The sequence below is a fragment of the Hypanus sabinus genome, chromosome 6 (genome assembly GCF_030144855.1).
Source record: "Hypanus sabinus isolate sHypSab1 chromosome 6, sHypSab1.hap1, whole genome shotgun sequence".
In the NCBI taxonomy this organism is placed as follows: Eukaryota; Metazoa; Chordata; class Chondrichthyes; order Myliobatiformes; family Dasyatidae; genus Hypanus; species Hypanus sabinus.
In genome coordinates, this window is record NC_082711.1 from 97,322,469 (window position 1) to 97,348,438 (window position 25,970).

The 25,970-nt window shown below is 40.1% G+C and overlaps 1 protein-coding gene across 7 annotated transcripts in view; it reads right to left on the reverse strand.

The window, feature by feature from the left end:
• crppa (CDP-L-ribitol pyrophosphorylase A) overlaps positions 1 to 25,970 on the reverse strand; it is a 316,111-nt gene that overhangs the window by 194,283 nt on the left and 95,858 nt on the right. For all 7 annotated transcript variants that reach the window (XR_009512723.1, XR_009512724.1, XR_009512725.1 and 4 more), the window contains exons 8-9: positions 18,105 to 18,200; positions 8,161 to 8,292 (exon numbers count right to left, since the gene is read on the reverse strand). Coding sequence is in view for 4 of the 7 variants with exons in the window: in XM_059972642.1 (XP_059828625.1) it covers positions 8,161 to 8,292; positions 18,105 to 18,200 (228 nt within the window). In the remaining 3 variants the exon portion in view is untranslated. The remainder of the gene's footprint in view (positions 1 to 8,160; positions 8,293 to 18,104; positions 18,201 to 25,970) is intronic.

Genomic DNA, 25,970 nt, shown 5'->3' on the forward strand with positions numbered 1-25,970 from the left:
CTGAGATAAGTGATCCCATAATCAACAGATTAGAACTAAACTCCACAATCTGTCATATCCAGCCATAAATAGTGCTGGCCAATTAAACAGTATACCACAAGTATCCCCATTCTCAATAAAAGAGGAGCCCAGCCTATCAGTGTGAAAAGAAAGCTGAAGTATTTGCAAGGATCTTCAAGCCAGGAGTGCCAAGTGGATGATCCGATCTCAACTTCTTCCAGTGGTGTCAAGTATGATGGATTCCTGCATGATAGATACCAGTCTTCAGTTTCTTTGATTGACTCCAAGTGATATCAAGAAATAGCTAAAGTCACTGGATTCAGCATAGGCTACGGGTCCTGACGACACATCCTGCAACAGTGCTTAAGACTTGTGTTCCAGAATTTGCTGCCACTTTAGCCAAGTTACAACACTGGCATCATTCCAACATGAGGAAAATTGCCTTGGTATGACCTGTCCTCAAGAGGCAGGGAAAATCCAACCCGGTCAGCTGTAGCTCCATTAGTCTACGCTTGATAATCATCAAAGTAGTGGACTTCATCAATGACCTTCCTTCAATCATAAGGTCCAAAATAGGAATGTTCATTTATAGTAGAACAAATCAGCACAATTTTTATCTCCTGAGATAAAGAAACAGTCCACAAATTCAGGAAGACCGTCACTGTTCTGATCCTCCCACTATCTGAAGAACTGTTGAATCCATCCACTTCAGTCAAAAATGATTGGCATATTTCTCTCCAGAGAAATCCATTTGTCATATTTTGCCCCTTCATTGAACTTACCAATTTTCTGACAACATCTAATGAAACTCTACTACCAATCTTTGCCTTGGCAATCTTTAACATATAGCTCCCTACATAGTTACTTAGTCATGAATAAGTATAAAGAATAGTTGAGGCACTAACAAATGTCCTTGAAACTTTTGTCATTTTGAGAAAAATTACACCCTTATGATGACTTCTCACAACTTGCAGTGAGGGACTGAGGGTTTGTCTGTTAGTTAGGCACACAGACAAGGTAGATTAATTTTCCAGGCAAAGAATGTTCAATATCTGAATGCAGAAGAGGTTTGTTTTAAACACTTTCTTGTTTCATTATAACAAATTTTCACAATTTCTATAGAACAAGACATAATTGTCAATCTGTGATTTTTAAATCAAATTCCATACTTTTTAAAAAATTAATCACAGCCTCTGAAGAGATCAGTCACTTATCATCGTACCCAACGAACACTAATTTGTGGGCAATAGAACAGTCGATACCAATGAATAACAAGATAGAACAGGTACCAGTAAAGAATGCACAAAGGAAATCAAAAGAAGCATTCCCAACACCATTTAATTTTATTTTAATTTAGATAATTTCATTTTTAATGCCTGCCTTTGCCAAGACATGACGCAAGGTCCACATTTTTCAAGGTGGTGTCATGAACTTATATTATTGGAGGACAGTGTGGTGCAACAGAAACAGGTTGCAGAGTACCTTCGAAGGCAAAAGCTTGGAAATCCAAACCTTGACTTTTTCTCTCTCCATAGGTGCTGCCTGGCCTGCTGTGTTATTCCAGCATTTTGTGTTGTGGGTTTGTATTTTTTGTTTCAATTTTCATTCAATAGAAGACCTTTCTCTTGCGGATGTAGAACGTAAGGCCTACATTCCGTTATGGTCCAGTGAACAAGTCAACTGTATCTAGGAGCTCATCCTTCAAGGGTGCATAAATAAAAGAGTAGTCTGCATATGCACAAACCATTAATGTGTTTTGGGTGACCTTGGGTACAAGTGTAGGCATTGTGGGTCGAACAGTTTCCCATTAATTTGACTCCCTCAGAAGTTTTGGAGGTCCAACAATAGGTTAATATCTAGCACAAGGAGTTGATGCATTGCTGTCAGTAATCACATTTGAGGAGGATGTTCCATTTGTAGAGTATAATACTTTAATTTTACTTTATTTTTGCAGTTTCAGTGGTTGTGGGTTAGGAGGTTAGTGGCATTTCCAGCTTAAAGAGTTGAATTTATACAGAAGGAGTCGGTGAACACTACTAATCCTGAGGAGGCTATAAAAATTGCTGCTCCACAGGGAGTGACAGATTCTCCAATGTATTTTCTGAACTGTTTCGAGCTCTGCAAAAGTCAAAATTACTGAAGCAGAATGTGGATCAATTTTTCAACTAACTGAGTTTGAAAAAAGTTAGTAGCTTCTGGAAAACCATGAGAAACCAATACTAATTGCACCTGACAAACCACTTTTCTGAATAAGAGCCAACATTCAAATGCTCTGGATGAGGATGAATTAGTAATCCATTTTAAAATATAAGTGGTGGCAGAAATAAAGGCCACAAGATCAACTCATCCGTTACATTTAAAAATAGTAGCCACATGGGAGAGAGTCAATTATTGACAGGGTCAGAATTTCCTCCACATGGCCTATGTTAACTTTATGTGTGACATTGTTAAGTAATAACAAGATTTCTTTGGCTAATCTATCTCATGGAAAAGACTCTGCTCTCTTTTCAGACTAACATATCCATTCCATCAAATAATTAGTGTGAAGTATAAAATAAGATTAGCTTTATTTGTCACATGTAATTCGAAACATACAGTGAAACGCATCACTTGCGTCAACAACTAATACAGTATAAATATTGGGGGCATCCTGCAAGTGTCACTGTGCTTCTCTGCCAAAATAGCGTGCCCACAACTTACTGTACATATGTACTTACCTGTACATAATTGGAATATGAGAGGAAACTGCTCATGGGGAGAACGTACAAATTCCTTATACACAGCAAAGGGAATTCAAAGTCAATCATTGGTGCTGTAATAGCATTTTGCTTATTGCTAGCTACCATGCCACCTTTCCTATAATCTCCAGTACAGAACTTCATTATGGGGATCTACTGTTATTTCTATAAGGTCAAGGTCTCTCAACTGTACTGTATGCAGAGTCAAATTAGATATGCTGACACACTGGAATATAAATGCATTTGACAGAGTGTGGCATGACTGAACATGGCATCACTGAGCATCAAAGGGAGAGTACTCCAATGGTTAAAGTCATACTTTGGACAGGTGGAGATAGTCACAAAAAGTAGTTGGACAACAATCATTCCAAGTCCAGCAGATTACTGCAAGAGTTCCTTGGGCAAATTTGATAGATCCAACATCTCAAGTTTCTTAAAAAATGACCCTCCATCCACCATAAGGTCAAGATGGGGATGCTTGTCAATGTACAATTCCATATGCTCCTCAGCAAATAATGCTGTCCATATCTGCAAGCCCCTAACACCTGAAAGTGGCATATAACATTTGCATCACTATAATTTCAAGCAATGACTACCTGCAATAAGAGAAAAACTATTTACCTTCCCTTAGCATTCAATGACATTATCTTCACTTGGTATCCCACTGTCCTGGGAGTTACCACTGACCACAAACTCGTTTGGTGTAGCCACATAAATATCATGACGACAAGTACATGTTAGAGGCTATGTATTGTGCAGCAAATGATCCACTATCTGACATCTCAAATCCTTTCAACCATCTACAACCAGTTGTCTGGACAAGTGTGACTCTAATATCATTTGAGAAACCTGAATATTCATTGACTCCAACATTATTGGTGCAATAAGTGCCACCTAGAAAATGCATTGAAGCTATTCTTCTGGACTACTCACATAGCCATGATATCCACCTTTAAGGATAAGGGCTTCAGGGAAATCGGAATACTTCAGGCAGGTTCCCATCCAAATCACTCAGTATGCCGAATTGGAAATACTATCATGATAAAGACTGTCTGAAATTCCCTATCCAGTACCATTGTGGGAGTACCTTCACCAGAACTGCAGAAGTCAAAGATGACATGGAACTCAGAATGGCTGGTGTTTACAGAATTCCATGTGAATGTGATGCAGCATATATCAGCCAGATGGGTACACAGTGGAAACTGCATCAAGGAGCATAGGAAGTGTATCTGTTTGGGTTACCTTGAAAAAAATCATTGGTAGCAGAATATTGCAATTCCAATGACCACAAGATTGACTTCAACGGCACAAAACTACTGTGCTGCGCTAATGGCTTTTAGGACTGCCTGGTGAAGGAAACCAATAAACTAAAACTAGAGAATAAGAATTTTAACAAAGATAAAGGTCTCGTTCTAAGTAAGAACTGGAATATGATTTTAAACAAGATGGAGGAGTGGAAACCTGATTGGTTGAGGACTAACCAATGAAGAGGAACCAACAACAGGAGTTGAGTATATATAACCACCAGACTAGACATGGTAAGGCATCATCCCTGATGAAGTCAGCAGAGTTTATCATCAAAACATCGGTTAAAATCAACACCTGTACCCAGCTGGAAGCCCAAGATGAGTTCATGCATTCTGTATGACTATAACTGTTGGTACTATGTTTTGCACCTTGGCCCCAGAGTAATGCTGTTTCATTTGCTGTATTCATGGGTATTCGCATAAGTTAAATTGTCATTCAAGCATACCTTGAAATTCTCAAGTTCAAGTTTATCTTACCATCACCTCCTGTCAAAAATGTACCCATCCAGAAAAATGTTTTAAAATAGTGACAAATCACCTGGTATGTTTCCATTCAAATCTTTCCGAAGCACACACAAGCACCTATTTATCTCCTCCAGAACTGCCTTTTTAGATCATGGAATTGACATTTTTCTGACAATTGGAAGGTAGGAAAACATCCTATCCAATGCTTCTACACTTCAGAATTAATTGCTTTTTTGTTGAATATTATTGTCTACAACCATCTTAAACGCAAAAGATCATATCAAAAGATTTTGATGATGTAAAATTTTACTGTTATTTCTAAAAAAAACAAGCTGAATTAAAGTGTTTTCTTCCTTCTAGAATTCATCGATCAGTTTTGCCTTCATAAATAATTAAGTCAGAAAGAAAAATCTGACCAACCAAGAGAAAGAGGTAAAATTGTGCCGGAAGTTAATCTCCTCTGGCATGTAAGAACAGATAAACACACCAAAGCAGTTAAATTCTTACATCTGTTCTGTTTTGTAAAGCAAAAGGTTTGACCAAGATAACCAATTTATAGGCAGAAATTAACCACTTGTAAATGAAGCATTCTCAGCTGAATCAATTAAATGAACTGTGGTAGGGGTAGGAACAGAAAAATTGCTTTATTCACTCGAGCCCAAAGTTCAATTAAACAAGTGTGTGATGTTAGGAATGAGAAGAAAGGCATTATTCAAATCCCAACAAGAGACATTCCCCAATTATCATTAATGTAACTAACAAAAATAGGAGGATTTTGAAATTGCCACCAATTTATTTAAAATGAATAAATTAATGTAAAATATTTTTGACAGTTCACCATTTTCCCAGACCTTTTCTCTCACCCATCTCCCACACGAAGAAAAAGTAGTACAATTTTTATTTTCAGTACTTCTTTAATTTCCTCATCTTATCCACTAACAGCCATTTGCCTGAAAACCTACCCAAGATCAAGAATTCCATTCTTTATTACCCAGCCTGAAGTCACATCAACCAACTGTGCTATTGATTGCCTGGCAACTGCTGTATTTGAAGGATTATTAAGGAATGCACAGTGAATGTCCTTGAAAAGCAGGAGAGAAAGAAAAGGTGCTTGTGAAAGAGGAACACAACCAGGATTACTTACAGCACTCATTATACCAAGTTTAAACATGGTTAGTTCTGTAGCTCAATATATAATCACAATGCACACTCAATTATCCAAACTATTAATTGAACTATTCGTCAGAATTTTAACTGGCAACAGGAAATCTCTGCAAATGCAGGCACAAACATTTTAGTTCCTTTAATCTGAATAATCACCCATAGTACACGCCAAAGCGCTTCATCGTTGAGGATATTGTTTTAGCTACCTACTAATAGGGGTGCATGGGAGGGGTAGCACCTTTAGATGGGGGGCTTGTCGCACTCCTTGGAGTAGCTCGTCATCTATTGGTCCCCACTAATGCCCAGCTTTCACCTGTGGCTCCTTGTAGTTGTTTGCATGCGACAGCGGCCACACCCCGGGCAACGGCTTCGACAGGCCGGCTAAACCAGGTGAGGGTAGCCAACGGGTCTGAAACCCTTGGTGAGATAGGAATTTGCTCCACCCAGCATGCGAAGTCTGCTTCAGTGGACCAGACGGAGGAAACCCCGGGGGTTCAACAGCTGAGAAGGCGTTGCAGTAGCATATTGTGGAGTGTGTAGGGCGCAGCACAGCACTTAAGAAGATGCAGTCATCCAATACAGCCAAGGAAGTAGCCAGACATAACGGTTCTTCATGCCACTGGATCCTGACTTCTGAGGCCGAGAGAGTGGGATTGTCTCTATGCAAGGCTTTTCCACTTTAATATCTTTCACGCACTGGTTACATTGTGCAAGGTCGGCTGGTGGCGCAGTGAGGTCAGCACCGGGCTCGAGAACGGAGGTTCCCGAGTTCGATCCAGTGACAGACCGCTCCCGAGCGTGCTCTCCATCCATATTGGGTTAATGTCGAGCTCGCAACTCGGCCTCGTAAAAAAACACTGCTACCCTGCACAATGTAGTCTTCCTTGGGCCCCGAGAGACAACCGTTATTATTACCTACTAATATTAGAAACCATTGTTTGAATTAACCATTGAATAATTCTTCATGATAACGATTGGCACAGCTATGTAGAAAGTAGAGCTGCTACCTCATAGCCCCAAGTCCAATACCACCTTGTGGGTTGGGTGCTTAATAGTCTATAGTAGATCACCCCTAGTGTGTAGGCGTGTGGCAGAATACTGGGGAAGTTGATGTGAAAATGGGGAGAATAAAATGAGATTAGTGTAAATGGGTGCTTGATAGTCAGTGCAGACTGCTTTGATGCTATCTGACTCTGTGGTCTATGACTATCATGGTGTACAATCAAAAAAGGTGATAACAAACTGCTAATACTTTACGTTAAATAAAGCAGTAACCTGACTTATAGTAGACATTCCTCAAAATATCATGATGGACCTGTGAAGTTGTATGCAAATTCAAGATGCAAAAAAGAAACATTAACTCATGACAATGTTTACAGCTGGTTCATCCATTTTGATTTGCAAATCTCTTCCACTCCAAGTCTTAGAACTTAAGACATAGAGAGAGGAGCAGAATGAGGCCATTTGGGCAATGAGTCTGTTCCACCATTCAATCATGCTGATTTTTTATTCTCCTCCTCAGCACTATTCCCTGGCCTTCTCCCTGTAATCTTTGATGCCATGTTCAATCAAGAACCTATCAACCTCTGCCTTAAATACATTCAATGACCTGGCCTTCACACCTGCCTATGGTAACAAATTCCACAAATTCACCAACCTATGGCTAAAGAAATTTCTCCACATCTCTGTTTTAAATGGACACCCCTGTATCCTGAAGCTGTACCCTCTTGTCCTATTACCCATCGCACCCCATCGTGGGAAACAACCTTCCCACATCTACGCTGTCTTTCAAAATTGTAAAGATTTCAATTAGATCCCCCCTGCAGTCTTCTAAATTCCAGTAAGTACAGACCCAGAACTATCAAACGGTCCTCATATTATAACCCTTTAATTCCCAGAATCATCCTTGTGAACCTCTTCTGGACCCTCTCCAATGCCAGCACATATTTTCTTAGATGAGGAGCCCAAAACTGTTCACAATACTTAAGGTGAGGCCTCACCAGTGCCTTATAAAGCCTCAGCATCACATCCCTGCTCTCCACCGACTCTACCTGCAAGTCAACCTTTACGGAGTTCTGCAGAAGGATTCCCAAGTCCCTTTGCCATCTCAGATTTTTGGATTTTGTCTCATTTAGAAAATAATCTGCATATTCATTTCTACTACCAAAGTGCATGGCCATGCATTTTCCAACATTCCATTTCATTTGCCAAGCTCTTGTCCATTCTCCTAATCTGTCTAAGTCCTTCTGCAGCCTACCTGTTTCCTCAACACTATCTGCCCTTCCACCAATCTGCACATCATCTGCAAACTTGGCAACAAGGCTATCTATTCCATCATCAAAATCAATGACATAACTACAGCATAAAATGAAGCGGCTCCAACACTGACCCACAGAAAAATACTGCAAACAAGTTGACTGTGCTTTTTTGAAATAAACTGACTCCCTTCCAAAACAATAAGTTCATAACAGAGAAAAAAATCCTACCTGTGTACAATTAATCAGTAGATTGTAAATAAGAACATTTTTTCCAATTGCCTCCTTTGCCAGCTGTTTCATATGAGCAAAATCATCCTTTTGAATACCAGAAGATGAAGCTTCCGTATTGTTCAAGTGTACCTTTAACAAATAAAAGCAATTTGTTAATGTAATATGAAGTACTTATTTGATTAAACTCAAATTATTAAAATGAAAATATTGAAATATTGAAAATATTGAATTACATCACTTGCAATTAAACTGAGATACCTCCTAACATTTAAATTTACTTTCACAGCATCTGCAAAGTAAGAATTGACACTTCAGGTCAAAGACCCTTCCTCTTAGAATAATTTGAAATGATTTCTCTTTTTTGTTACCATGCCAGACCATGTTTGACCTTCTGATATTTCCAGCATTTTGGGTTTTTTTTAAACTTCGAATTCCCAGCATCTGCTGTTTATTTTCTGATTTTCATTCACTAGTCGTCCTTCCAACCACAAAGGAATGATGTGATGGAAAATATAATGCTGGTTTAGTCCATCAGCTTTTAACTTAGAGATGTGCAGAATACAGACCACCTCATGTCCTCAGGTACTGAAGTACAGTATTTGTAAATTTAGCTATTTGTGAATCACCATTAACTTAGAACTGAAATCTGAAAGCGCTTTTTCAGTTTTGATGTAATCATTATAAAAGCATCTTTTCTTTACATCAGTGTTAACTAATGTCCATATAATCAATATTTTTTAAGGCTTCAAACCTTCCCAACAAAAGTGAGAAAGACTCCAGGACTCTGCTGCTATCTTCTGACTTAACTGACAGGAAGGTTAGGTTCACACACTTCTGTTTGCATGCATGTAAGCCACAAACAATCTCAGATTTCTTTGCTGGTCACATTTTAATTCCATTCTCATATGCTGCAACAGAATATCCCTGCAGTAACTGAGGAGCTGGTACGAAACCTGCCCCTTGAAACTGCAGCAAATTGGATTTTGCACTTGTTAACGGGTCTTATTCACTCTAAAGACCGGGAAGAAAGGTAAATTTTGGTCATTTATTTTTTGACAATTGTAATTTTAAATGTAATTAATTCTATAAATGTTTTCACAATCAGCTATATTATTTTGTTTTACCCATGAATAGAAATCTTCATTTAGTTTTTACACTCCCACAATGTGATACTTATATTTAATGTAATTATTTTGTCACAGCTGTTCAGAATCAAAATCAGGTTTAATTTCACTGGCATATGTCATGAAAATTGTTGTTTTGCGGAAGTTCATTGCAATACATAAAAATAAAAGCTATAAATTACAATAAGTATATTTATATTATATACAAAAGAAAATTAAATTAATAAGGCAAAAGAGAGGAGAAAGTTACTGAGGTAGTGTTCATGGGTTCACTGTCCATTCAGAAATCTGATGGCAGAGGGAAAGAAGCTGTTCCTAGAGTGTCGAGTGGGTGTACCACCTCCTTAATGGTAGCAATGAAAAGTGGGCATGTTCTAGGTGATAAGGGTCCTTAGTGCTGGATGCTGCCTTTTTACAGGCATCACCTGTTGATTGTGTCCTCGAAGCTGAGGAGGCTAGTGCCCATGAAGGAGCTGCCTGATGCTGTTTTGCAGCTTTCTCCGATCTTGCACAGTCTGTCCATACCAGATCGTAATGCAACTAGTTAAAATAATCTTCACAGTACATTTGTAGAAATTTACGAGTCTCTTTGGTAACATGCCAATTTGCCTCAAACTACTAATGAAATATAGTTGCTCTCGTGATTTCTTTGTAAGTGCATCAACAGGTTGGGCCCAGGAAAGATCCTCAGAGATGTTGACACACAAGAATTTGAAGCTGCTCATCCTTTCCACTCCTGACCCCTTGGTAAGGTGTGTGTTCCCTCGACTTCTCCTTCCCAAAGTCCAAAATCAATTCCTTAGTCTTACTGAAGTTGAGTGCAAGGTTTCGCAGCGACACCACTCAGTCAGCTGATTTATCACACTCCTATATGCCTCCTCGTGACCATCTGAAATTTTACCAAGAACAGTGTGTCATCGGTAAATTTATAGATGTTGCTTGAACTGTGCCTATCTCCACAAGCGTGGGTGTTGAGAGGGTAGAGCAGTGGGCCACACATGCACTGAAGTGCACCTGTGTTGACTGTCAGCGAAGAGGAAATGTTATTTCTGACCTACACGGACTGCTGTCTTTCAGTAAGGAATTCAAGGACCCAATGCCAGAGGGAGATAGAGAGGTTTTGGAGCTTGTTGATTAGAAATGAGGGTCCGATTCTGTTGTCGTCAATAAACAGCAGCCTGTCGTAGGTATTATTAATGGCCAGGTGATCCGACGCCAAGTCACAGCTTCCACTGTAGACCTTTCAAGGCAATAGGCAAATTGCAGCAAGTCCACGTCCCTGCTTAGGCAGGAATTGATTCTAGCCACGACCAACCTCTCCAAATACTTCATCACAGTAGATGTGAGGGTAACTGGGCAATAGCTGTTGAGGCAGCTCACCCTGCTCTCCTTGAGCACTGGTAGATTGTCGCCATTTTGAAGCAGATCAAAAAAACCTCCGACTGCAGTGGTGAGCAATTGAAGATGTCCTTGTCCAGTTGGCTAGCACAGGTTTTCAGTTGCAGTATCAGGGCCTGATGCCTTGCGAGGGTACACCTTCTTGAAAGATGTTTTGATGTTGGCGTCCAAAACTGAGATCACAACGTATTCACACAGCTGTAGTTTTACTCTCCCTTTCAAAGCATGCATAAAAGGCATTGAACTCATCTGGGAGTGAGGCATCTCAGCCATTCATGATGTTAAGTTTCACTTTGTAGAAAGTAATGGTCTGCAAACCTTGCCAGAGTTGACGTACCGTAAATTCCGGTGTATAAACCAAAAATTTGGCCCTAAATTTTGGTCCTAAAATTAGGGAGTCGGCTTATACACAGGGTGCCAACTTTGGAAAAACGAATACACAGAAGACAGGTCGTATTTATTGGCTGTTTTTGAGTCAAATTTGTTCCACTGTCATCACATGAATTCTTTGAATGATTTGTTTAAACTCACATCTAGTGGCTGGAGCACGGAGATCAAACCAGCGGGGATGCCTGCAATGTCCGTATTTTTAGCTTTCAATGCTGCTTTTGTCTCACCTGACAAGTGCGCTTTGAAGACGTCCCAGGCAAGTAGCGACTTTTCTTTCCTGAAACCTTCGGGACGTCGACGCCGCACCTTTTTAACGCACTTCAAGCAACCGGCTTCGTCCATCCAGCAGCTTTCTTGAACGTAAACAACACCCCGCAGAAATTTTCTGAGCAATCTTTGTTTTTTGTCTCAACACAAGATCGTGTCTATTCATAAATCGGGTGCACCAACTTCGCATAGCGTTGAAATTTTTGCTGACCTCACGGTGTTTTTCATCCAATCATTTCTCTGGTAACAATGTATCCTGACGATCGCTGGTGATTCACCCACTCTAAAACTTTTTCTTCCAGTTCTGGCCACTGGCATGTTTTCCCGCAGTTTGCACATTTTGTCTTTGGTATTTCCCTCAGCGTGTTCTCTGCCTTTCTCCACTCTCTCTCTCTCATTTACACTAAACTTCTTAGCAGCTGCAGAATTATTAGTTCCTTTAGCCTGAAGCCAGCATCATATCGCATTCGTTTTCAACTTTTGTACATGGTGGTCACAAACTCAATAATGAGTAGACGTACTGATCCCACCACCCCATGTTATGTCTTAACGAGATTACGATGGGCGCTAAATAGTTTCGCGGGGGTTACAATTCTGAGGATTCTTTACCATTGGAGACCTCATTGAAGATTTCCCTCCCTGATTTATTTATTAAGAATTCGCTTAAAACGCTCTACAATGTTCAGGCCTCTTTTCTTAGCAGGTACTGGTTCACAAAATTTCCCGGTTCTGGATCCGGCAAAGCTGAGTACCGGCATGTGAGATCTTGTGATCTTTTCTGGTTAAATCAAAAATCTCTACAAAAGGGGTCGGCTTATACAAAGGTAACATGATAAAGGCACTTTTTAACCTTGAAAATGGGGGACAGGCTTATACTCCGGGTCGGCTTATATTCTGAAATATATGGTACATCCAATTCCATCTCTAACTGCAATCAGAATTATTTTCTTGCCCTTAAAGTAGCCTTCTGTTGCACTTCTTGTATACCTCTGGATCACTAGTCTTGAAGGTCAGAACTATTAGCATTTCTTAGTTGATTCCCTCGTCCTTGACATTCTTCTTAAAAGAACACAATTCAGAGCATTTCTACAGTTTTGGCTTGGAAAAATGGACAGGCTTTGCAAAGTTCCAATTAAAATCATGGTGGAAATGATTTGGGGAAGTGGGGGTGGGGGGGGGTTTACTAAATATTGACCTCACATCGAAGTTCGCTATTCTCCAGCATCATGTTTAACATAATAAAGGAGCATCCAATTTATTTTACTATTTCACTCGATCAACCGAGAGTTAATGCTGTGCTGACAAATTTCACACTTCATGCCAGTATAACTAGCATTCAAACCTTGATTGTAATCCTCTCTGATGCACCATCAATAACTCACACTGAGACGTAAGGCGAGATATCGGCTTTTATTGACTGGAAGAAGGAACCAGGAGTGAGTGTCTATCATACAATGTCTTGGAGACTGAGGCCGAGCGTCAGGCCGCAGATCTCCTTTATACAGGGGCCTGTGGGAGGAGCCACAGGAGCAGTCAGCAGGGGCGTGTCCCGACAGGCACATAGTTCACCACACTCTCAAACTTGTAGCAGCCTATTGTTAAAATTTTGAACATGGGGATAATTCAACTCAGTGCACCAAGTGGCATTTAGTCATAAGTTAGAAGTACCAAACACTTCACTATTAATTTACTGTTGTTGACATGTTTAAAGTCCCAAAGGCCTATGTGGAAAATGTCCAAATCAACCGATGTATTGAGCAGATATTTGTCCTAAATATGGAGCTAGATAGTGAATATAAAGAAGAAGAACCAAAGGAGAACAAGGATCAAGCAAACAGATGTAGTTGTTAATGGTACCAACAACTAAAGCATTCTTTCCAAGCCATTCACCTTACCTTCACACACAATCAAAAAGTTGGCTGACATTTAGGAAAAAATGAAATGACCCTAAAGTGAAAAGAAAATAAGAAAAGGATAGGTGATCACCAACAGAAAGAAAATCATTGCTGGTTATAAAGCTAGCGTTTACTTCAAAAAAATTCTCCATTCCAGGAAATACATGTTAAAATAATTAACTCCTTCCAATGCCACAGAATGCTTTTACAGCCCACATTATGTGCAGCTAACATGGAAATCAAGCATTGTCAGCAATACTCTGCTTCTCCATGGACTGAGCTCCTGGTCTATTGTGAATGGAAACGGTTTAACAGCTTTAAGTTATTGAATTTACAAGGATGTCAATTAGTCACAGACTTAAACTGCTGGGGGGGAAAAATTAAGCTTGTTAAATAAATTGTAATAGATTATTTTAGTACTTGAATAACAGCCTCATCATAACAAACATCCTGTTTGATCAGAATCAGATAAACAATGTGACAATAACTCTCATCCAAGCATTGGCTTGGATCGTATCATCAAGATCGTATCATCATCTGAACGAGGAAACATAATATGTTACATCCTCCATATGGTTACAGGACCCAATAAATAAATATAAAAATAGGGAGGTTATGTCGCACAGAATATAAAATTTGGGAGGTTATGTTGCAACTTTACAAACACTGGTTAAACTGAGCTTGGAACATTGAACAGTAAAGCCTGAAGACAAGCAGTCGTATTAAACCTGATTCTGATTGTGTACCATTCTGATCACTGCAGTGAAAGGAAGATGGGGCTGTGCTAGAGAAATTGTAGAGGAGATTCACCCAGATATTGCCTGGATTGAAGAACTTTTGTCATAGGGAGAAACTGGAGAATTCAGGTATATTTTCCATGTAGTGAAGGAGGCTGAGAGGTAACCTGATAGAAGTTTAATAAAATTATCAGAGAACCAGATAGGGCGATCAGAATATGTTGTCAATTGAAGGGGGTATCAAAAACAGGAGGATAAGGGTTTAGGTGGGGAAAAGGAGGAGTTTTAAAGGCAATCGGAGGGTTTTTTTTTACATAGAATGCTCTGCCAGAGGAGGTGGAGAAATCACTCAGAATCACTATATTTAAAAGGTATTTTGGCAAGCACCTGGATAGACAAGGCTTAGAAGGATATAAACCTAATACCTATGAATGGGGTGGCAAAAAAGTTGATACAGATTCACTGATCCAAAGAGACTATGTGCTCTACAACTCTATCACTCTGTGACTGACGGACTGGCCACCATTTCTTTCAAACCTTCTCCAAGTTCATTTTCCCATGAGGCCATTTACTCAACATCTGTTTACTTTATCCAGATTTCCATTTACCCTTCTAACTCCATTTGCCCCTGAAGAAAACCCCATCTTTAATCTATAATTGCAGTTTTGAAGACCAAACTATTCAACCTTTGGTCTTTCATTGCTCTCGTTGTTTCAGCTCCTGACTCAGTCCACACATCCTTGACACTTCTTTTCCCTACTATGCCTCTTATTACTGCTCCATTATGTTTACAAGATTCCAACATGAAGGTTTATGGCAGCTAATTACTTTAGCCATTCATTCTCAAATTTGACTGAACTATTAACTTCCGCGGAACTACTGGCTACTATTCATATCTGACAAAACTGTTCTCTATTCAAAAATCATTCTCGAATGATAAACACGGATTCTTTACCCTAATGAGTGCAATCTTCTTAAACCTCAGCATTCTCTTTACTTCCCGAGAATGCAAGGAGCTCATGGGCTTTCTCAACAAATCAACTAAATTAACATCTTCAAATGATTCTCCCACTCTGAAGTCACCGGACAGTTATCGAGTAGCCTAAGGAATTATTATGGATTTTATTTTTGTTCCTACACAAAGTATGCAATATTTTTAGAATCTGTGGGATGCCACTTAACCTGGTTTGGGGTAGTGACAACCATTTTTTTAAAAATAGAACATAGAATAGTACAGGACAGTACAGGCCCTTCGGCCCACAAACCCTGCCTCCCATATAACCCCCCACCTTAAATTCCTCCATATACCTGCCTAGGATTCTCTTAAATTTCAATAGTGTATCTCCCTCCACCACTGTCTCAGGCAATACATTCCACACACCAACCACTCTCTGAGTAAAAAACCTTCCTCTAATATCCCCCTAGAACTTCCCACCCCTTACCTTAAAGCCACGTCCTCTTGTGTTGAGTAGTGGTGCCCTGGGGAAGAGGCGCTGGCTGTCCACTCTATCTATTCCTCTTAATATCTTGTCCACCTCTATCATGTCTCCCCTCATTCTCCTTCTCTCCAAAGAGTAAAGCCCTAGCTCCCTTAATCTCTGATCATAATGCATACTCTCTAAACCAGGCAGCATCCTGGTAAATCTCCTCTGTACCCTTTCCAATGCTTCCACATCCTTCCTATAGTGAGGTGACCAGAACTGGACACAGTACTCCAAGTGTGGCCTAACCAGAGTTTTATAGAGCTGCATCATGATAGCACTATCTATTGCAGGTTTCCTTGCTTCTCCTGCCATCTGTGAATACAAGTTTCTGAGAGTGCTCCCCAAGAACTAGGAGCACAATTTCAAGGATATCAGTCATTTAAGATGGAATTGTGGAGGATATTATTCTCTCAAAGGAATTTTCTACTTCAGAGAGTTGTAGAAAATACGCTATAACCTAAACAAATAGGAAAGCAAGCTCGAAGAGTCTTATAGTCCACTCTTGTTCCCATTTCACATATTTGTAAAAGTAGAAACACAAGAAATTCTGCAGAGGCCGGAAATCCAATGCAACACATTCAAAATGCTGGAGAAACTCAGCAGGTCAGGCAGCATCTAGGAAATAAACAAACAGTCCATGTTTTGGGCCATGACCTTCTTCAGGATTGAAAAGGAAGGGGGAAGACCTCAGATTAAAAAGGTGGGAGGGTGGGGAAGGAGGCTAGCTGGAAGGTGATAGGTGAAGAATCTGATTCCCATTCCCATTCTTACATGTTAGTCCATGACCTCCTCTTGTGCCAAGATGAGGCCACCCTCAGGAGCAACACCGTATATTCCATCTCAGTCGTCTCCAACCTGATGCATAAATATCAATTTCTCCTTCCGGTATTTATTTCTCTCCCCCTCCTTCCCTTTTTTCTAGTCCTCACTCTGACCTTTTACCTCTTCTTACCTGTCTGTTACTTTCCCTTGGGCCCCTGCCTCCTTCCCTTTCTCCTATGGTCCACTCTCCTCTCGTATTAGATTCCTTCTTCTCTAGCTGTTTACCTTTTTCCACCCACTTGGCTTCAGCTATCATCTTCTATCTATTCTTCTTCCCCATTGCCCACCTTTTTATTCTGGCGTCTTGCTTCTCAGTCCTGATAAAGGCTCTCAGCCCAAAACATCGACCGTCATTGTTTCAGATGCTGCCTGATCTGCTGAGTTCATCAGCATTTTGTGTGTGGTGCGTTGTAAAAAGTACAGTTTGATTTACAGTATATTATGTCCTCATTAATCTCCCACTTCTTTACAATAAATTTCTTCTGCATTCATTTGTCTGCATAAGCAAACTGTCCATGCCTTGCAAAGACCCATAACTATAGTCCTCATTCTTACTATATTTCAAAATGCTATATCATCATTGAAAAAAATGTTCTGTTTGCCCAAGCCTGAAGTCCTCTCTCAACACGACTTCCCCTGTCATGCATTAACTTGTCTCGTGCTACAATTCATTTTGCTGTGGAAATGAGATTAATCCAGAGTTTACTGCCTTCAGGGTTAAGCTTTTATCTTGCTCCTGAGACCTGAAATTCCACTGCAGCACCTCAATCCTTTTTGTTCCCAGTTTTGATTCCAAATGAACTAGAACTTTTAGCTCTCCCTCTTTATTGCCCTCACGACCCAAAATAAATATCTGTAACTGCTGAATGCTATCATTCAACCCGGCAATGTGACGTGCATGCCTCAGTGAGTCAGTTGCAGAAGTTTCTGACAATATCCCTGGCTATGGAATCTCCTCTGACGCAGTGTAATGTCCTGTACAGTCGCTTGCCTTTCAGTGGTTTGCCAGCATTTCCTCGAGGTGTTATCACTCGACAGTGAAACCCAGATGGAGATTGTCACACACCAGGAGAATATCTGCACTACCCGCCTCTTCCTATTCTGCCACAAACTTACCTCAGCTCTCTGAAGCTGCTGAATCACATGTTTGCTGCTGGAACTATCTGCTAGAGTTCATTTCTCTGTCCATAAGACATACAAACAGAATTAAACTATTCGGCCCATCAAATCTGCTCCACCATTCCTTGATGGTTGATGTCTTATCCCTTTTCAACCCTGTCTTTAGTATCAAATATTACTTCTCATGGCCAGTCGTCTACTCTTTGACGGGTGATATTTGAGAAGCAGAAAACAAGAAAAGTTTGTGCTACAGTACACTAAAATTATTCCAGAAAGATACTTTTGAAAGGAAATCACCAATCAAGGAATATACCTCTCAAAATTACAAAGGGGTATGCAAGTGATTTTAAAGAATGATCAAATGTGAGTGGAATGTCCAATAAACACCACTCCTGTATGGAATTGCCAGGTAACAGATTTGCACTGATAGCAAAATTTTAGATCACACAATGGTCTTTTTCTCACATTATCCTTTCAAACCACCAGTGTGACTACGCCATACATTCAAATATTCAGAGCACCTTTTCTACTTTCTTTACCCTTGCATTGAAATTTTGACAATCAAACATTCAAATATTTTAAGCATTGCTAACTTCCTTGCCTACCATTCAATTTTTAAGTGATTTTCAGAATGAGTTCAATAGCTTTAAATAAATCAGGCAAGTTTCTACAGGGAATACAGTGCACTTGTATTTATGTACCTACCACAGTCACAACCACAGGATACAAAGCTGAAAGCTTAACATTTTTAATTGCTTCCACCAGCTGCACAATTTCCTTAAATATTTCGAAGTTGTTGACCTGTTCAAGACAAGAAACAATGCACTGAAGTAAAGGAAAATATGTCAATAGCAATACTCTTTAAAAAAATAGTCACAATGAAACATTTGGTGTTCTGAAAATTCACACGTGAAAACACAGTCATTACCTTGCAAGAGGTTTTTTTTGTCCAGATAAACAGTAAACAGTCAGGGTAAATAGTCATTTCTATTCATTTCAGTTATACAGAATTCAAAAATATTCAGGAGCTAACTTTGGTAACATAACAATGTGCATAAAACATCTGGGAAGCTGTACCGGGTGGAACTCCTGCCTCTCCCATGGATGCACCCTTCATTGCACCCTATTTTACAGAGCCAAGAGCTCTCCAATCCATTGATACAGGGAAAACAACTCCTCATCCTACATCCTCATCCCCAATCAGTGTTGGCCCCTCAGGGTCATATGCTTCAATCAAGTTGCCTCTAATTTATCTAAACGCCAGCAGATACCAGTTCCCCTTTTTTTTAACAGTGTGGAATAGGCTCTTCCAGGTCTTCAAGCTGTACCACCAGCAATCTCTGATTGACCCTGGCCTAATCACGGGTCAACTTACAATGACCAATTAATCTACTAACCAGTACTTTTTTGGACTGTGAGAGGAAATCGGAGTGCCCGGAGGAACGCATGCATTCCACAGGGAGGACATATATACTCCTCAAAGCCCAAAGGTCAAACCAATGATTGGAGAGTCCTGGGGTCAATGCCCAAATGTCAAAGTCCGGAGGGCAGAGCCAAAGGTGAAAGGTCAGAACTCGGCAAATCCAGAGGGAGAGGCTGGAAGATCAAAGACGAAAGTCCGTGTGTCCAGAGGTTGAGGCGTGAAAGTCGAAGCTCCTGGGTTGACTTATCAAGAAGTCAGAGGCCCAATGTCTACAAGTCCAGGCCAGACACTGGAGGTTGGAAATCTGACGTCTATGAGTCTGAGAATCCGGGGCCAGGGACTGGAAGCCCAAAGGCAGGGGAGGCTAGGCAAGGGGCTTCATTTGCTGGTGTTGTTTTGTTTGTTTTTGTTGTTGTTCTATTGAACATGCTATGTTGGTGCCAGAATGTTTAGCAACACTTCCAGGTTGCCCCCAGCAGATCCTTGGGTGTGTTGGTTATAATCCAAATAATGCATTTCACTCTGTGTTTTGATGTACATATGATAAATAAAATCTGATTCTGAATGTGAATCTGCTATCAGTCTGGTAAATAAAAATAATTCCAGATGTGGTCTCACTAGTGCCCTATGAAAGATAACCTCTCTACCTTTGTGCTTAATTTTCCATGCAGTAAACAAAAACATTTTGCTAGCGCTTCTAATTTCCTGTAATACATGTATACTGGCTTATTGCAAACTATGCACTAACCAAATCCCTCTACAATGAGATCTACATTCAAAGTCCTGGTATCTCTTATGATTTGTTATGTAGAAGTTGGATAAGGTGTTAGTGAGGTCTAATGTGGAGTATTGTGTGCAGTTTTAGTTAACCTACCTACAGGAAAGATGTAAATAAAGCTGAAAGAGTACAGATAAAGTTTACAAAGATATCACCAAGTCTGGAGGACCTGAATTATAAGGAAAGATTGAATAGGTTAGTACTCTATTCTTTAGAATGTAAAAAATTGAAAGGAGATTTAATAGAGGTATAGAAAATTATGAGGGTATAGATAGGGTAAATGCAAGCAGGCTTTTTCCCACTGAGGTTAAGATTATAACCAGAGGCCATAACATAAGGGTGAAAGGTGAGAAGTTTAAGAGGAACATGAGGAGAAACTTCTTCACTCAGAGGATCATGAGAGTGTGGAATGAGCTGCCAGTACAAGTGGTGCATGTGAGCTTGACTTCAATGCTTAAGAGAAGTTTGGATAGGTACATGGATAGTAGGGATATGGAGGGCTATGGTCATGGTGCAGGTCGATAGGAGTAGGCAATTTAAATGGTTTCTCCATGCACTAGATGGGATGAAGGGCTGGTTTCTGTGGTGTACTTCTCTATGACTCTTCTATTTTTCCTTACAAATTGACGATTTTACATTTCACACATTATTCTCCATTTGTCAGACCTTTATCCATTCAAATAGGCAATCAACATCCTCCTTACATTCATCTCGTAACTTACATTCCCCAACCATCTTTGCATTGTGGCTCCTTATCAAATCCCTTCTGGATATCTAAATGAACTGCATTTACCAATCCTGATGTAGGGTTTTGACTGGAAATATTGAAAATTCCTCCTGCTCAACCCACTGAGTTACTGCAGCAAATTCTTTGTTGCTTCAGATTGCAGCACCTGCAGCCTCTGGTATCAGCATCTATTTGTTTTCCTTCACCTGCAGTATGCAGAACGTAGCTTCAAGCAACACTATTTACGTTTCACAAAATGTGGACTTTGCCCAATTACATTGATTTTTTTTCTAAATGCACTTTAATAATAGCTTCTAATTTTTTTCCCATTGACAAATGTTATAGTAAACAGCCCCTAGTTCCCTAGTTTTTTTTAAATGAAGGAATTGTCTTGATTTCTTTCTAAATTCACAGAATCCATTCCATGAACTTGGAGAGGTCCAGAGAATTAAAACCAACTTATTGACAAACTAGAACACAGACACACTCAATGTTATAAACCATACATTTTTCATATTCAATTTAACAATGGCCCCTATATTTCCTCCCTCAGTACCATTCAGCACCCCAAACAATCCTTCTAGGTCAGGTGACACTTCACCTGTGAATCTGTTGAGATCATGTACTGTGTCTGGTGCTCCCGGTGTGGCCTCCTGTATATCGAAGAGACCAGACGTAGTTTGGGAGACCGCTTTGCCAAACATCTACACTCAGTCTGCCAGAAGTGTGTCTGTTGCTTGTCTTTGTTCCCCCCCCACACCACCCGCCACTTTCCCATTTTGTGAACTCTGTGCTGATTCTTGCTCTGGGATAATCTAATTGGATTTGGACACATAGAGCTTCAGGTAATGACCTGCCAAACCTGAGATCATTCTCAGCCAGACCTACAAAAGAAGCAATCTGTAACTTTGTTAGACTCTGTCCAGGTCGCCTCATTTAACAGGTTTGGACCAGTCAGAGTTGAAAGACACAAATGCACTGCTTGGGTGGGCAGAATTATGAAACTATGTTGGCCGTAGCCCTGTACAAGAACCAGTATGAAGATGACTCAGTTAGGTCAGGTGATCGTGAGCCAATGGGACGGAGATCCATCAGTTCAATTGATAAGGAACACGATAAGAGTCAGAAGCTCCAAATGCGCAGGGGCAATAATTCTCCAGCAACCACAGGCCAACCATCGTAGATAAGGAGGACCCTTCGGACATGTGGAGATTGGGACCACAAGGAATGCTCGGCCAGCATAGGCTCCTTTCCCAGCTAATACCTTTTCTCTTCATTGACTTTTCATGGAGGATCAGGGATTCTAGTAGAGTGCACAAGGTCATTAGTTTATGATCCCATGTGCATTTTAGCTGAGACAAAAAAAAGTTACTTGTTGGTAAATGCAGATTCTCCGTGCCTCACTGATAATTATTACAAGGGTGATTCATGTAACAATTTGTCAATGATTTAGATAGTGGAATTGCTGGTTTTATGGCAAAATTTGCAGATGATACAAAGATAGGTGGAGCGGTAGGAAGTGCTGAGGAAGCAATGTGATTAGGGAGATAAAAGTGGCAGATGGAATATAGTGTTGGGAAACATAAGATAATGTATTGTGATAAAAGGAACAGTAGTGCAGACTATTATCTAAATGGGGGGAAAATTCAAACATCAGAGATGCAAAGAGACTTGGGAATCCTCGTGCAAGACTCCCAGAAGGTTAATTCATGGGTTAAGTCTGTGGTAAAGAAGGAAAATGCAATGTTGGCATTTATTTCAAGGGGAATAGATTATAAAAGCAAGGAGATAATGCTAAAGCTTTATAAGACACTAGTCAGGCTGCACTTGGATTATTTTGAACAGTTTTGGGCCCCTTATATCATTAAGGATGTATTGGCATTGGAGAGAAGAGAGAAGAGGTCGATGAGGATGATTCCTGGAATGAAGGGAATATGAGGAGCATTTGGCAGCTTTGGGCCTGTACTCACTGGAATTTAGAAGAATGTATGGGACTCTCATTGAACCCTACTGAACGTTGAAAGGAATAGATAAGGTGGATATAGAGAGTATGTTTTCTGTGGTAGAAGTATCCAGAACTAGAGGGCACAGCCTCAATACTGAGGTGCAACCTTTTGGAACGGAAGTAAGGAGGAAATTTTTTTTAGCCAAAGAGTGTTTAACCTGTAGTATACTCTGCCACAGACTGCAGTTTGTGGATAGATTCCTGTTTGGTCGGGGCATCACGGAAAATGGTGAGAGAGCAGGTGTATGGGGTTGAATGGGATCCAGGATCAGCCATGATGAAATAGCAGAGTAGTTTCGATGAGCTGAATGGCCTAATTCTGTTCCTATGTCTTATTGTTGTGGTCTTTCACCTTCCCTTTAAACATTTCACCTTTTACCCTTAATACATGACCTCTAGTTCACATCTCACCCAACCTCAACAGAAAAAACCTCCATGCATTTGCCCTATCCCTACCCCTCAATTTTATATACCTCTATCCAACCTCCCTTCATTCTCCTTTGCTCCAAGGAATAAGGTCCTAGACTATTGAATACTTCACTACAACACAGGTCCTCAAATCCCAGCAACATACTTTAAAATTTTCTCTGTATCTTTGAACCTTGTTGATAACTCTCCTGTAGGTAGGTGACCAGAACTGTATACAATACTCCAAATCAGGCCTCTCCTGTGATGAGACCTGGGTGCTGAATGTTAGGACCCAAGTGCTGGACTATCTGTTTCTAGAATCAAGACACTATATGAGACTAAAACAAGGTCGGTGTCCTAAACTAGACGCTAGATGAGAATCCAAAGTAGAGCTGACGATTGAGCACCAAACCTCAATTCAGGTGTTCATTAGTTATTAAAATCTTGGCGCCAAAACATGGCCACCAATTAGCGGGACGGGCCTGAATCTTTAAAATGGATGTGCCAACTATCATAGAGCCTTTCTTAAATAACAGAACAACATTAACTATCCTCCAACATCTTAGCCACTGCGAGGGGTGTTTTAAATGCAGCACTATTCAAAAGTCTTAGGTACATGTAAAAAAAAACTCTTTAAAGCGAAGATGTTTTAAAAAATTTTAAAAAATGAAAGTTTCTAAATATCAAAAAATACTATAAGGAGTCGTAAACAGTTTTAAAAAAACACTAGATCAATCAATATTTGGTGTTGCCACCCTTTGCCTTTAAAACTGCATCAGTTCTCTTAGGTACACTGTCATACAGTTTTATAAGAAAACTCTGTTGATATGTTACTCCAATCATTTTGGAGAACTTGCCATAGTTCTGCACACTTGGCTATCTTGCTTGCTTCTGTCTCACCAGGTAATCCCAGGCAGTCCTGATAACATTGAGAAGAGGATTTTGTGAAGGCCATACCAACTGTGAGGAACTCCTTGTTCTTCTTTTCACTGAAGATAGTTCTTTATGACCTTGGCCGTGTGTTTGAGGTCATTGTCCTGCTGCTGAATGAAGTGGAGACCAATCAGATGCCTCCCTGATTGTAGTGCGTGATGGATGAGAATCTGCTTGTCCTTCTCAGCAATGAAGATTCCATTAATTATGACCAGATCACCAACTCCATTTGCAGAAATGCACCTCAGACTTACAGGGAACCTCCACAGTGCTTCACTTTTGGCTGCAGACACTCACCCATGAGCACTCTCCAGCTCTTCGATGGACAAAGTGCCTCCTAAAAATTACACATTTTGACTTGTCAGTCCAAAGCACTTGCTGGTTTGCACAGCACCCCAGTCCTTGAGTTTTTGTGCATTGCCTTTGATTTCACTTAGGAGGAATGACTTATTGACAGTAACACGTCCATGAAGATGTCTACAGAATGCAGAGGAGCACACTTGTTTCCAGCGGTTTTTGTGAGTTCAGAGCTGTGCTGGGCTTCTTCTAACTTAGAAGAAACATCACTTTGATGCATCTCTCATCTGCTGCACTCAGTTTCTGTGGCCAACCATTGTATTTCTGGTTTTCAACCTTGCCCATTTCTTCAGAAGAGTTCTGACAGCACATCTTGAGAGTCCTGTCAGCCTCAAAATTTCTGCCTAGGAAAGACCTTGCTGATGCAGGATGACTACCTTGTGCCTTGTTGCTATGTTCACTCTTGGCCTCACCTTTTAGTTTGGTTCTCCTTCACCCACTTTGATTTCTTCTACACCTGTTTCTGTTACAATTCATTCAACTCATTCTGTCATTAATTATTAGCACTTGTTTGTTATCTTTGTTTAATCGTACACTGGTAAACAGTTTTTATTTGAAAAGTGGTCTATTACTTAATATATTACTTTCTTTAACAAAATACAAAAAAAAATCTCAGAAATATTTATTCTTGGAAAACAAATGCTTGGAAATTTAAAATCTGACTGACAAACCTAGACTCAGTGTCAGGGATCTGATCACTGTGGCTTCACTCTACTAGGTGAACCCACCAACAGTATCCAAAGCAGTATAATTGTTATTGAAGGGAACGACTACCAGGTTAACTTGCATTGGCTGCTTATCCCATTTCCCTCTTCTGAGAGTTACTTATGTCCTGCACCTTAGGTGCAACTACATCCCTGTATCTCCTGTCTATCAACCCCAAAAATCCAGAATGTAACAAACTCCAGCTCCATTTCCCTAACAGTCCATAAGAAGCTGCAGGTAGATACACTTCTTAGCTATCAGGGACACTGGAGGGAGGGAGGGAGAAAGAGAAAGAGAGGGGGGAGAGGGAGAGGATGAGGGAGAGAAAGTTTCTTCTTACCAAAGCCTTGAATTCCCCCACTCTAAAACTGGCCCACTGCAACAAGGCAATCCCATAATGGGAACTCCAGTTAAAGCTATTTTCTTTCTATACAACTTTGCCAGGTGTTTAATTAACCCATGATCTGTGGAGAACAAAATGTCCTGACTGGCAGCACATGCCTTCTGAAATCTCACTCCAACTATGCAAAATTTGACTCCTTGCAACCTGTGTTTTAACTCCTTTTTGGCCTTCATCATTTATCCCCATTATCTTTTCCAATATCAAATCAAATCTTGCTTGTCAATATTCTCTAGTGTTCCATTTCAAGCCTATTTACATAATCAAAACTTGCAATCATGCCTTTAGTTGAAACTGCCTTACAATGTTAAATTTTGCTTCTGAACTTTTCTGATACTCTAAATTTCTTTCCAAAACCACCTCTTTAACCAAATATTTAGTCACCTCTCTTCATCACTGCCTATGGTTTAGCATCTATTTTTCCCTTGTGCATCTGTGAAGCACAAAGGGATGTTGTTCTCAGTTAAAGCAAGTTGATTTCATCATTGAAAGTGATATAATGCTAAGAGAATGTTGCAACATTGATGGTTTGTTATGTTTCATACTTCTATAATTAGGCTGGGCAATGAAAAAATTAATATCTGAGCTATCATGCAGTAGCATTTGTATCCACAATGATGAAGTGCTTTCAGAGGCTGGTGATAAAACATATTAACTCCTGCCTGAGAAGTGACTTGGATCTGCTCCAATTTGCCTACTGTCACGACAGATCAATAGCAGATGCCGTCTCATTTCACTCAACCGTGGAACTCCATTAACTACAGCTTGGTGTTCAGTACTATCATTCTCTCAAAACTAATCAATAAGCTTCAAGACCTTAGCCTCAATACCTCCT